At 51.2% G+C, this 13252-nt stretch overlaps 3 protein-coding genes across 4 annotated transcripts; 2 read left to right on the top strand and 1 right to left on the bottom strand.

Moving 5' to 3' along the window:
• The first annotated feature begins 3586 nt into the window (after positions 1-3586).
• Positions 3587-4790, top strand: LOC125953861 (ensconsin-like). Its single transcript, XM_049683664.1, has 2 exons — positions 3587-3744; positions 3858-4790. Exons 1-2 carry the CDS (start codon positions 3730-3732, stop codon positions 4599-4601), a joined length of 759 nt encoding a protein of 252 aa, XP_049539621.1. The 5' UTR covers positions 3587-3729; the 3' UTR covers positions 4602-4790.
• Positions 4791-5867: 1077 nt separating this feature from the next.
• Positions 5868-6745, top strand: LOC125953866 (uncharacterized). The gene is made up of 2 exons (XM_049683669.1): positions 5868-5933; positions 6006-6745. The coding sequence occupies exons 1-2, from the start codon at positions 5928-5930 to the stop codon at positions 6534-6536; spliced, it is 537 nt and encodes a 178-aa protein (XP_049539626.1). The 5' UTR covers positions 5868-5927; the 3' UTR covers positions 6537-6745.
• Positions 6746-6997: 252 nt separating this feature from the next.
• Positions 6998-7966, bottom strand: LOC125953859 (serum response factor homolog A-like). 2 transcript variants are annotated; one of them, XM_049683662.1, is made up of 2 exons: positions 7889-7966; positions 6998-7811 (listed from the first exon to the last, which is right to left on the bottom strand). In XM_049683662.1, exons 1-2 carry the CDS (start codon positions 7895-7897, stop codon positions 7035-7037), a joined length of 786 nt encoding a protein of 261 aa, XP_049539619.1. In that variant the 5' UTR covers positions 7898-7966; the 3' UTR covers positions 6998-7034. The 2 variants fall into 2 exon arrangements, with proteins under 2 accessions (XP_049539619.1, XP_049539618.1); XM_049683661.1 differs by having other exon boundaries at positions 6998-7814; positions 7889-7945.
• Positions 7967-13252: the final 5286 nt, after the last annotated feature.

The following is a 13252-nucleotide window of genomic DNA, read 5'->3' as shown; positions in this document are numbered from 1 at the left end:
CATATGAGGCAAAACGGTATAAAAACGCATTAAGTTGGTTATCGTCAAAAGAATTAATTTCAAGAAGCTAGCATCAGTTTCGTTCCCAAAAGGTTTCAAAACCTTCAACAACCATCTTAACTTAAGCCGAAACGCAAAGATACATCTTAAATTAACTGACCAACAACTTAACCAGCGCGAAGCAGCGGCTGCCATTGCACCACACCGTTTGCAGAAATCACTTCGACAAGTGCGTGTCCATAAGATGGGGTTCGCTTTACTGTGCGAACCGTGTTGCCACCGTCAACGCACGAAACATTATTATCGACAGAATCAATTTCGCTCACAGCATCACAGATCGGCGTCGCGGGATCGTGGGATGGTCGGAACATCATCGAGCGCTACCTAATCTAGCCGAGGCGACGACGACGACAACGACGACAACTACGACGACGACCAAACGCACCTGTCCGGCGACTCTAAAAGGCTCAAACCAATTTGTTATTACCTACCTCCTCCTACCCATGACCAATTGGTGACCGATTGGTGGCCGTTTGTCGGTGGATGTGGCGGTGGCGGCAGCAAAAAAAAACGGGCTGCAAACGCGCCATCGAACCATGCAATTGGATTGCTGCGTGCCGCGCGCAGAGCTAAATACCGTTTTAGGGGATGCCCGCTGGACACCTGGTACTCCACTGTATGTCCGCTGTCCCTTCCGGCAGTTCCGTTCGCACACACGGGTCCAAACCTCATTACGGTTATTACTTTCAGAAGAAAAAAAAACTACCGCCTGGCAGGTCGATATGTCACCGAAACACCCTGCGGCCGATGAGTCAAGGATTGCAACCGCTAGACACACCCTCCCTTTTACCGACCGATCCAACGTGATCAATCCACCGATCCGATGAGATGATTGCACAAGAACACGCGACACACCGCTTTCGGTCAAGCTGGTGCGGCAACACCAACAACGCACTGTGACATTCTCACACGACTACGGAGACGAGCGATGCTGAGCATGCCAGGTTTTGGTACGGCCAGGGAGTGCGTGTGCAGCACATGAGCACAGAAGGAGAAGGAGAGAGAGAGTGGGAGGTGGTGGTCCACCGCTCCCATCCGTTGTTGCTGACGTGTTGAAATGTTTATTTGAAACTAATTGTCCCTCTAGAGGAAGCGGCCATAAAGCATCTGGAGTTAGTCGGCCGCCGGTGCATTCCCATGACGCTCTTCGTAAGGTCATCAGAGTTTGTTGTCTGGTTGCGAACAGCGAAGCTTTTGGCGAGTAAAATCGGATCGCATCACGGACTGCGGATTACACAGTTTTCATTCTTTGTTGCTCCGCTTTAATCGTGGCGTCGGTGCTCGTGGGAAGCCGGCGAGATCATCAAACATGCAAACATGCTGGAGTTCATGGAAAAACAACCAAAAACACGCGCACTGACAAGAGCAGAAGTTGTCGGAAAAGGTTAAACAAGGTACTCAAAGGATCATGTTTCGCTGTTCAACAGCCTCAAGCCCAGCCAACACATGGATAATGTTCGGTGCGCTTACAATGACACGCGCTTGTTAGATACTGTAGCTACGAGCTGCCGGTTGCTCTACCCTCTGTGCTGTAAGTGAATCAATCAATTCATGCTAATCGAAGAATCAAGGCTCCTCACCACCGGACCCTCTGTTCCGTTGCGTTGCACCATTTGCATATGATTTACTCCGTCTGGCATATGATTTACTCTCCGCCTTAACAGCGAACGGTTTCCTTTAATTACTTCGAAGCAGCACAAAGATATTTATAAATCCGTGATCCGGCAGGCCCGGCGGTCAGTTAGTCTGCTCTGGCGTCGAGTAGCAGCGTGTGTGTGGTGTATAATAGTGAAGCCTCAACCGAGCAGCATGCCAGCAGCAGCAGCAGCAGCAGCACCAGCCATCCAGGATCACCGTCACCGTGTACTGCAGCGATTGGTACCGATGACGGTGGTTCTAACGATTGTCGCTTCCCCATCGGATCCTTCGCTGCCAAACGATGCTCGAAGCATCGCATGGCAGCACCAGCACCGAGTACCGATTTCCGGTACTCCGGGGCGTCGATCGTCGTCGTCGACAACCAGCTGGAGCATTGTTGGCAACGAACCAATCGTCTCGAGCAGCACAGAGCCTCGAGGAGGATCCCTCGCCGCGCGTGAGGGCACAACCTTCCATCAATGGCGTGACCGATCGATACACAACGCAACGGAGGAGTTGTGGGGCGTTTTGACCACCGGGTCCGGGTCAGCTAGTCTTCGTCGTCGTCATCGTCATCGTCGTCGATTAGAATGGCAAATAAAGTGCGAACCTTCGAGCAGCGGCCATAAGTGAGAGCACCGAGACCGCGAGATTTCAATTAATCCCGCACCGCGGGGTATGCTGCCATGAATCAATCCATCCGTGTACGGCGAGTCCACAGCGGTGCGATCACTAATGAAGGTTACACACATAGACAGCATACACACTCACACACACCCCCTGCGGGAGCATATCCAAATCTTCTAAATTGCACTCGCAATCCACTGCACGGATCGTAGCGCGGGCTCATTAAAGGGCTTAGCACCAGTAACAACAACCTGTGACAGGCGACGCAAAAGGGCAAAGTGTTTGCCAGAGCCAGGCAGGGAATAAGGGGATGTCCCATATTGGTCACTCTGTGTGTGTGTGTGTCCCCGACGGATTGGCCAGGAAAAAAGGCGATCGCGGTGATCGGCTTGGGTTAATTATCTGCAGAATGCTGATCTCAGCCCTGCCAGCGAAAGCCAGGTTCAGGTCTGTGAAGCACCTGAAGAAAGAAGGTAAAGGCCACATTTCATCCGAGGCCGATGCATACGGTCTTCGGATCCCTTGTACGGAGAAGGTGAGTTTCCAGTACGGGAGCACTCCATTGAGGTGTACTGTAGTGTGCGCGCGATAGGAGCCAATAATTGCACTCGCCGCCACCATTTACGAAGGGTGATGATGACTAAATAATGTGCTAAATATGTAGAACACCGGGGACGCTGGGACTTACAATGTTATTATCCGGGGACGTGGTTTGTTTGGGTTTTTCGCACGAACGCAGAAAACTACCGTCGCTGACGCCGAGAAGCACCAGATGACTCTTTCTGGAGGAATGCAGATCAACTATAGCTCCTTTGAACTCGTTTAGAATGTCGTCTCTCCATCTCGCTCTGTTGTTCACTTACTCACTTCTAGCCGGCTGGCTGGTGCTATGGTCGATTGATCACGCCGCTCGGAGCGCGAATACACGCGGTCGCGGCTTGTGAACCGAATTGTGTAGGCGAATTGGAAAATTCTTCTTCACCCAACCTTGGACCCAACCAAAGCATGACCGACCGACTGGCCGACCAGGTCGATCGCGGTCGATCGATCCTTTCCGGCCATCGGCGTCAGCGTGCGGCGTGCGTTGTGCGGTTTCGATGTCTAGAACCGACCGAATCAAACAACGGCGAACAGAACAGAAGGTGCATCAGAAATTCGTGTATTTCGCTTCGTGGAGGACGGAAGTGAATCTAGGCCGATAGAAGCGCCAGTACTGGGTGGCCAGCAGACGGAGCGCCGGCTGCCGGAGTTCGTGGAGTTCGTTCGGATTGTTCGATTCGATCTACTCTCTATAAAAGTTTGCGCAATCCCTGACCAGGGCATCAGTTGTTTAGCGTAGCTCGGTGGCTTCACATCAACCTCAACCACAACCGGCTCATTAGCAGCAGCAGTAGCGGCAACAAAATGATCAGTGGAAAGGTGAGTCAACCCGTACGCTAGAGCAGCTCGGCTCTCTATCCATCAATCCATCCCAAAGTTGCCAGACCACCTAACGCCTGTTTCTCGCTTCCTCGCATGCGTTCCATTTCCAGTTCCCGGTCTTGCTCGTTGGGCTGGTGGTGCTAACGGTCGCCCTCCGCAGCACATCCGCGCAAACCACCACCGCCAACGGTACCAAAGCAAGCGAAGCTGCTCCCGTAACCGAGGTAACGACGCAACCGCAGAACCCGGAGGCGACTACAACGGAGCAACCGTCGCGTATCTTGACCGCACTGCGGCTCGAGATCGAACGCCGCCGTAAGGAACGGCAGCAGCGGGAACAGGAACGCCGTGAACGGATCCTCAGCAATCTCGATGGATTGAGCGATCGGAAGCGAGAGTTCGAGCTGCGCCGCCAAGAAGCCCAACTGGATGCCGAAACGGCACGGGAAGCGCGCCGACAGGAGATGGAAGCACGCCGTGCCGGTCGCTTGCCGGCTCGCGAACGGGAGCGTATCAATCGGCAACGGTTGGCTCTGCTAGCCGAGCAGACGGCCCAGGAGGAGAATGAAATCGAGAACGATTCGCTACCGCTGCTGGATGATGTGGTAGAACCGAAGGATGCTGACGTGGATTCGAACGCCGGTGGTCAGCGGGTTCGCAATCTGCTGCTGATCGAAGAGAGCGACGGTAATCTGCGGTTGATCGATCTCGATACCGAGGAAGGGCAGCAGCTACTGCGTGAAGGCGAGGCAAAGCAGCGCGGTGAAGGTGAGGCCAACGAAGGTGGTGGTGATCAGCAGGCAGCCGAACAGGTGCGCACCACAAGCCTCAAACTGAAGACGGGACAGCTGTAACGACCGCTGGTTGATCGGTTGTACTCCTATTTTAGCCAATTCATTCTACGTCTTAGTCTATGTTTTCATTCTCATGTTTTGAATTTTGCCATCCATTTCTGTAGTTTAGGGAAAAAAAGTACCTTTGTTTTAGCGACGAATTACAAATTTTGTTATGTTTATGTTTACTGAAAAAGATTTCAAAAACAAATACAAAACATCTTCTAGTACTTGTTGTTTAACTGATTACGAGTGGCACTCGTGACCCGAAAGTGACTTACCGAATCCATGCTCTAGCAAACGTTCACTTTCTTTCAAAAAAGCATCCGCCCTGTAAAGGTCAGCGAGCACTCCGGGAGAGCAAACGAAAGGCTTTGTCATTCCTGCCGAAAAAGGCATTTTTAAGGGTCATTCCACGCCCTGTTATGCTCCAAAAATCCGGAGCAACCAATAAAATGGAAGCAAAGCAGGCACCCCAGCAACCTTGCATTGTACGGCGTCAACATGAAACCTCCGAAAAGGCAAAGCTGCCTTTGAAGTGCAAATTTCGACACTGACCCACTGTAACTGCCTTCGAGTGCCAGGCCCCCCCGAACCCCTTGGCCAAGAGTAAGCATTAGGCGCCGGGGTCGTTATGCTTCACACAGCAACACGGTAGGCGGGGCGAACGCGTACACCCTTTGGCTATTTGCATTCGGAATAAATTTCCCTTTTCATCGATCGATCGATCGAACGGTCGATCGAAGCCGGTACCGAGCGTAGCGAAGACGCTTCCGGTCCGTGCGAGCGTTACCGGAGCGCAACCAAAAGTGATCATTTCCTTCGGCTTCGATGATTGATTTGTGGCGTGAAGGAAAAAGGAAGCAAATGGAAGAGACCCCTATGGGGCAGCGAACAAGCTGTTTCTGAACAACCATCGGCAACACATAAAGTCGGCTTCAAGTATGGGAACCTGTTAAGCCGGGTGCGATCAAGCAAACGAAGAAATGTAAAGCCCAGCTCGGAATGGGGCGCCCTTGGTGTGTAGAAAGTAGGGCGCATGAGTTTGGTTAGTTGCTGGGTGGTTGCTAGGTCCGTTTGGTATGCTGATCGGAGCGCTGGTGGCCTCTAGTCTGGGTTCGTGGGATAATCCACGGAAAAGCTGCATAAAGCGTGCGTGGTGGATGCTGCACGCTATGCGATTATGCATCAGATGATTCGGATCCATCGCACATTCTGGGGGAGTGGAGAAACTTTTTCGTTCTAGGTATAAAAACACACCAGAATGCCCATATCGCTATCATTACCAAAGTGTTCTAGCTTCTCAACGCACTGCAAACAGCCATTGTGAGCCACAAAATTCGAATCATGAAGGTATCTGCTACTTGAAAAGAGTTTTCAATGTTTAGTTCTTTTTCTAAGCCTAATCTCTGTGTCTCGGTTTAGGTGTCCGCGGTTCTTCTTGTGGCCGTTTCCGTGTGCCAGTGTCTCGCCAAAGAACAAGAATACAAGGAGCTACGTAAAAGTGTCGCTTATGAAACGAAAATTTATCACAAAATCCCCGAACACACCATCGTGGAGGAGAAGGAACAGCTGAAGAAGGAACTACCGTTCGTGGTGGAGCATAAACTGACGAAGAAAGGCGTAGATGAGGCAGCGGTACCGAACTATGAGTTCGGCTACGGTGTAAAGGATCCGATCAGCGGTGACCACAAGGACCAGTGGGAGAAGCGAACGGGCGATAAGGTGAAGGGTGGCTACCGGTTCGATGAATCCGATGGAACGCAGCGCGTGGTCGAGTATCAGGCCGATGGTAAGCGTGGCTTTGAGGCGACGGTAAAGAATGTCGAACGGAAGGACGGCAAAGAGGTTAAGGAGGAGGGGGAGGGGGAGGGCACGGCGGAGGAGACCGGCGGTGAACTTAAGCAAGACAAAGTTGCGCACAGCTACAGCTACCTGAAGAGAACCGGCTACTGAAACCGCGGGCCCCTTGAATTGACCACTCCATTACGAAATGCGCTGCTAATAAAATTATGCTGAACATCCTTAATGTCAGTGTTTGGTTGAGGAGAAGTTCGTGAGATGAAGTTGTCGGGCGTCATGGCAGTTGGTATATAATTTGCATCTTGCGAACCTACTATCTTGTGGCCACTTAGTAGTGTCGTTCAATCAGCGGATCAATCCGAAACGGCCTTGAAATCATTTCGAACCCAAGCAATCAGCTGATTTCATCACCAATGGAATGAGTGTCGTGAATTTTGAAGAAAAATTATCCGGAAGGAAGTTTCCTGCCTATCGATTGGCCGCGATGAGATCGAAGATTGTTTTTCTTAGAAGACTTGTTCCAAGACGACCCTCTGAGTGACGTTTGATGTGTTAGCAAGTTATGGTGGTTATGTTATGGCAACCGTCGTCGTCGTGATTAAAAAAATTCAAAATATGTTTTAAAGAAGAAATCTTTTTTATTTATCTCAATTAATCATACTTGTTCAGCTTGGAGTAACTTTGGGCAACATCCTCATCCGTGTGACCCCACTTCACACCATTGCGACCATCGATACGATCGATCTCTTTCACGATCGCTTCAAAACCATTCTTATCATCGGCCTCGTACTCCACGATTCGCTTGGTTCCATCGGGTTGCTCCAACGTATACTTTCCCTTCACGAAATCTCCGACACGCTTCTCCCACTGTTCCTTCTTGTCACCGGTGGCCGGATCGTACACACCGTAGGCGAAATCGTACAGCGGGAAATCGTTGTAATACTCATCCACTCCGTTGGCCTTCTGTTCTTCGAGCGTCTGATCTTTGGCTTTTACGGTGCCACGGAAATGTTTGCCTCCCTTTTTGACCTTACGATCGTTCCATCTGCGCAGCTCACGCTCCGGGAGACGTCCCTGCGCACGATCGATGGCCTCACGATTACGGGCCTCGCGATCTTCCAGCCAGCCCGCTCCCGAGCGCTGGCCACGTTGGCGATCAATGTAATCAACCATCCGTTCTTGTTTCCGAGTCTCCTGTGTCTCCTGTTCTAGTTGCTCTTGCTGTTCCTGTTGCTCCTGCTGCTGCTCCTGCTGCTCCTGCTGCTGTTGCTGCTGCTGCTGTTGACCATTGTCACCCTCCACTCCGGACACTTCTTCTATCGTATTGTCCGCTTTATTCCAGCTTACCGATGTGCGACGATTCTGTAAACGGCCTCTCGTTGGCGCAGCCACACTAAACGCCAGCAACGCCAATAAAACAAGAAGCACCTGCTAGGGAAAATGCGAAAAGCAGCTATCAACTTTAAATCTTTGGCATACCAATGTATTGCCGTCGACTGCCATACCTTAGCCATTATCTTGCTTAGCTTTTGTTTGCTGATGAGTTGTGTTGGGCGAACAATGTGGCTAGCGAATGATATCGAGTGGATTGCATTCTTTAGCTTTTATACCGATACGGAGTAGCGGTATTTAGTAGCGTGCCGATGAGCAGCTGGGCGGTTATACGTCAGACTGACCTTTGTCGGTGAATTCAGTGGATTCAGCACGCAACTGCCGTGTAACTACCGCGAGCGAGTTACATTCAGTTCAAGAGTAGACATTGACCACCGGGTAGTAAGTACTGCCCGGTTTACTAGGGCATCACTTCAGCTTTGCAGATACGCCTTTGGTCGCCTGTTTTGGAACGGTTTCGGAACATATTCTATATTGTGTTCTTAAAGCGCTTTTCGTAGTAAAACAACAAATTTAACAATTTATTTCCGCCGAACATCTTCTGCTACATCTAAGTATTATATGCTTAAAAAAGAGGTAACAATTGGTTTAGGACTCCATACAGCGTATTTGACGCGTTCTCTCGGCCACTTCCCCTGTCTCGATGAACCCTCACTGCTTAGCTGATCTTCTGGAACTTGACATAGCTCTGACCCCCTCGAATTGGCCCGAGATGTGGCCGAGGACCGGCGAACCCAAACACGGGATTGTCAACATACGCCATGGCTCCTATCTCCCGCATTGGCAACTGCTGTCTATACTCTAGTCCTCGCCACATTCCCGCATCCATCAAAAGGGGTGCACGCTCCGACTTGACCTTCTCCAAGAACTTTTGAGATTTGAACACACCTTGGAAGGACTTTGAACCACCGTACCCAATCTTAACTACCTTATCCTTACGAAGACCCTTACCCGCGAGTGCCTTGTTGATCTGTACCTTCAGCTGTCCCTGTTGCTTTGGAATCGGAGCGGAGGTCGGAGTTGCTGCCCTAATATCGAACGATTTCGTAGGATCCTGTTCTAGCGGTGCATTGGTGGTCACTTCCTCGGATTCATTCTGTGCCGGTTCTTCACCAGCGTCGTACTTGACAAACTCCTCCAGATCGTCCACGGTTATCTCCTTCTTGAGGTAATCCTTAAACAACCGATTGAACTCCGGAATCGTAAGCCCTCCGCTACGTCCCGCCAGAATGCGTGTCATCTCGGCAATGTCCAAATTGGCGTCGATCTCCTCCCGGTTACCCCCATCCTCCGACTCACCGGCAGCATTAGCGGCAGCGCCATCCATGCTGGCTGACTCCTGTGTGTTCTCCGTGACCGGACGGAAGGATTTTTCAAAATCCCGGAAGTCACCATTCAGGAAGTGTCCGTAACTATTGCGCAGTTTGTTGGGACGTCCACGTCCACGGGATCTCGATGTGGATGGTTCCGTGGGAGCGGCATCACTCGCCATGTTCGAGGAAGCGGCCATTGTGCCCGGAGTCATCATCGTTGTTGTCGGATCGTCCGTAACAAAGTAGCCTACGGTTGTGAAGCTACCGCCACCACGTAGACCGCTCGGTAGGAAGTCACCATTCGAGTCGACCTCCACCTGAGGACTTTTCGGTGGAGTAGCAGCATTTTTTCCTTCCCCAGTGGCCGCCATACCAGAGTTTCCAGACTTTTCACCGGCCTTTTTGCGGGCATTCTCGTATTTCAACAGCAAATAAATCTCTTCACTCTCCGGAATGGCACCTTTCGGGATGGATTTAAGCCGCTTGTTCGGTAGTTTGGTGCTCGATGGTGTCGCCATCGTCGTCGTCGTCGTCGTCGTCGCAGTCGTCGTTGTTTGTTCTACCGGGAAAAGTACGGGACCGCGCTCACCATTCGTTGATCGTAGCTGCGGCGTATTGTAAAAGTCTTGGGCACTGATTGGTCGCACGATCGCCACTATTTCCTCGTTGGCATCATCGCTCACGTAACGCTCGACCGATTGGTACGATGTAGTAGGTCCCTGGTTTCGCACTCGTACACCATACCCCTGGTTGCTTTGGAAAATGCTTTCCTGCAACGGTACCTCCTCCAGCCCCGGGGATATGGCCTCAAAGTCAATGCTCTTTATCGGTTTCGGTTGCTGCTGCTGCTGCTGAGAGTTCTTGCGAGACACTTTGCTTGGGCGCGTCGGTTGTGCACTGCCGGCAATGTTATTGGAGATCGCTTCACCTTCCACTGTTCCACCAGTTCCTGCCTTATCGTCCACATTCGATTCATCTCGATCACGATCCTCGCCCAAGAACTGTTCATTCGGCTGCTTCTGGGCATTCTCGTTGTTCGTCGTGACACTACCACCACCACCACCGCCATCGCGCAAATTATTGGCATTCGCACGCCGCTGATGGACGGCAAACGTGCCGTGCTTTATACTGATCTCATACTCGTCCTTCTTCAATGCACTTCCGGTCGATACGAGCAGCGTGGCAAAGCACAGTATGACCACCACGAGCTGGAACCAAATGCAGAAAAGGGATTTCTTAAGATCACTGACGACGTCACGCTCTCGCAGACCACTGAAACTCACCTTAAACATTGCGAGCGAGTCTCTTGGAGAACACTATTCGCACGCACTTATGCACACACACGCACACGCGGGCACACACGCGGATACACTCGAACTCACTCAGGAACTTCGATTCCCTACCCGGTAGTGTGGGCGCACGCGTTCGTTCTCTAAGGCTACTACAGACTTCGCTAAAGGCTATCAGTGGACTGACCACTTTCTTCGGCCTCGACCAAGGGTTTTATAAGCTCCCGTTAAAGTGCACACCCTCGCGCGAATTGCATTATGTTCAGTGCATTATGCATTGCACTCGATATGGTATGTGGAGGGGGATAGTGACTATTAGCCTAAAGCCCTAACACCTAGTGGCCACCGACGCACTGGACCGGTGCGTAATCGTGTAGCAGACAGGTGGAACATCCAACCAGGAAGAACACCCTTTACCAACAATCAAACAAGTGTACCGTCCGTGTAATGGATGAACGGAGTCGATGCGTATGTCCAGAAAGGAAGGAGATAGTTCCTAGAAAAAAAATCTGTAGGAATATTTACAGAATCTTTTCTAGAAAAACTATCTCTTCCAGAATGAATTTAGGATAGCTGAAAGTGTGTGGTTGCACCTAAAAAGCTCGCCTGCTTAGTTGCGTGATCAACTGGTGCTCCTCATAAGCCATGTGCGTGCCAACAACCGCACGCGCTGATCGATGTGCATTCATGCGTCACGTCTAGACGAATTAATCCACGATGGTTTTTATTTTTGCGAAAGAATGTACCTCTCGCTGATTGATGCCCGACAAATAAAGGTATTGTAACAGGAACTATTAGATAAAACATTTAAAATGTTTCTAGAGCTAAGTAATAAAACCATCCTGCGTATCCTTGAAGCACCCCAGAAACCAATCGATTGGAATTGCTAGAGAACGTTCGTTTCCTTTGTCCGCCATCGATTAAGAACAGCTGCTGGCAGAATCAATCAACCACTCAACGAGAAGCGGTCCTAAGCCCCTCGCGGCTAAAGACTAACTGCTTCGCATGGACGCTGCGACCTCATTCCACTATCCTTGAAACGGGAACCTAGATCTTCCTCGTAGAACACTCGAACCGGACCGGCAGTCCGGCTGTGCTTAGAATGGATGATTGTCCCTCATAACGACGGACTCGTCGGACAACGTAAACGGCGTCATCGACGGCCGAGAGAAGCCACTCGACTCCTCATCGATCGATCGTTCGATCGAACGTACCGCAAATCGAATTCAGCGCACCGATCAACACACCGTCATTGTCACACCGTGGCCCGACAATGGCCACGAACTTGACGAGCAGCGCAGTGTCCAGCGACCATGGAACCGCTTAGGCACGGATGACAAGATGACCACATGTATGTCCGCCTGCAGCATGTAATTAGCACCGTGGACTGTCCGGACTGTGTGGTGCGATGAAGCCGGACCTTAAGCTGCGGACGATCTAGAGTGTGCCTCGAGAACAACAACGCGACACAACCTCGGCCTGCTGAGCGCGCCGTCAGATGCGGCAAGCAAATATTATGAAGCCTCGAGGCTCGGTGCGCGCGACGCGACTACTTAGAACTCTAGCATCGTAGGTAGAACGCGGCAGCAGCCACAATTAGCCTGATTAATGAAACCAGACGTTCCGACAGCCTGCGGTGGGCGCTTACCGGGATTTGCTGGCAACCTGTGGTGGCCCGCTGGTGGCCTTTTCCTAACCGATCAAACCCGTCAAACCCTACGGGCTCCTCGGCGAGCCGGCGCGCGCCGGCGAGATTGGCCAACCAAACGCAGCTCTCTGCGTGTTTGTGTGTGTGTATGTGTGTCTGACCCAGAAATCCGGCTTCAACTAGTGGCCAGAAGGCACACGGCCGGTCGGCTTTGGTACCGGTTTGGAGCCAGCAGCTCCTTAAACCGCTCGATTTCATCTTCATCAATTCCGACATCAAAACTCCCGTGTGACCTACCAGCTGCAATCCGACGCTCAGCAGCAGCACCGTCAGCAGCACCAGCAACAGCTGTCCGTGTCCGTCGAGTGGCCATGCTCGCAGATTCCTAACCGTGCGCCTGTGGCCAGGGTGGGGCCCTCGTTCACACACTTTTCCTTTCGTGAGAGAGGCATTCATTCAAGTTGACCGCCGCCGTCGTCGCCGTCGTCGCCGTCGTCGCCGTCGTCGAAGACACCGCGAGTGCCGTGGCATTTGAGGTGCCGCTAAACAGCTGATTTCACGATGCTCGGTTCACTCGCACGGATCGGTAATGCCATCGCTCGTTGCGACAAGGCGATCTGGTAAGGTGCTTGAACGCTAATTCCCTTAGCAAACGCAGCAGATGAGAAAGGCTACGCATGAATCTGGTTGAGTTTTGTGTTAATTCTTGAAGTGTTGTACTTCTTAGGAGAGCTTAGCAGTGGTCTCAGTGTAGCTGTCAATGAATTCTCTATCAATGTTACATTGCAGTTGAGTTGTTGCATATGAACCGATAAGGTATGCAGGTACCTCCGGTGCAAGGTATCCCTTATGAGGGTATTAATTGAATTCAAATATAAAATGTGTTACCAAATGTGGAAAATGAGGTCAAACGAAGAGACACGCGCTGAGTCGGAAGGTCGAGATAAAACCATAGAACACCCTCATCGGTGGATGAGACAGTATCTGAAAAACACAAACCTCTTGCTTAGAAACGGCATCATAGCCTTGAATTAAATCAACATACCGACGGTGGCTGAAGGTTCACCTGCATGAACATTTTCTAATTTGACTCTCCTTGGCGTTATTCAAATGCCACCCGAAGCATTACTCATCCGCGCCCCCCCAGGGGTTGTGTCAATTCAATTAAAAGTCCACCACCGCCTCACCGCGCGAAACGGTTTGACAAAAGTAATAGCTGGCAATCGA

Source organism: Anopheles darlingi, chromosome 3 (assembly GCF_943734745.1).
Source record: "Anopheles darlingi chromosome 3, idAnoDarlMG_H_01, whole genome shotgun sequence".
Taxonomy (NCBI): Eukaryota; Metazoa; Arthropoda; class Insecta; order Diptera; family Culicidae; genus Anopheles; species Anopheles darlingi.
The sequence above is the reverse complement of the archived record's forward strand: the minus strand, read 5'-3'. Positions and strand labels throughout refer to the sequence as shown.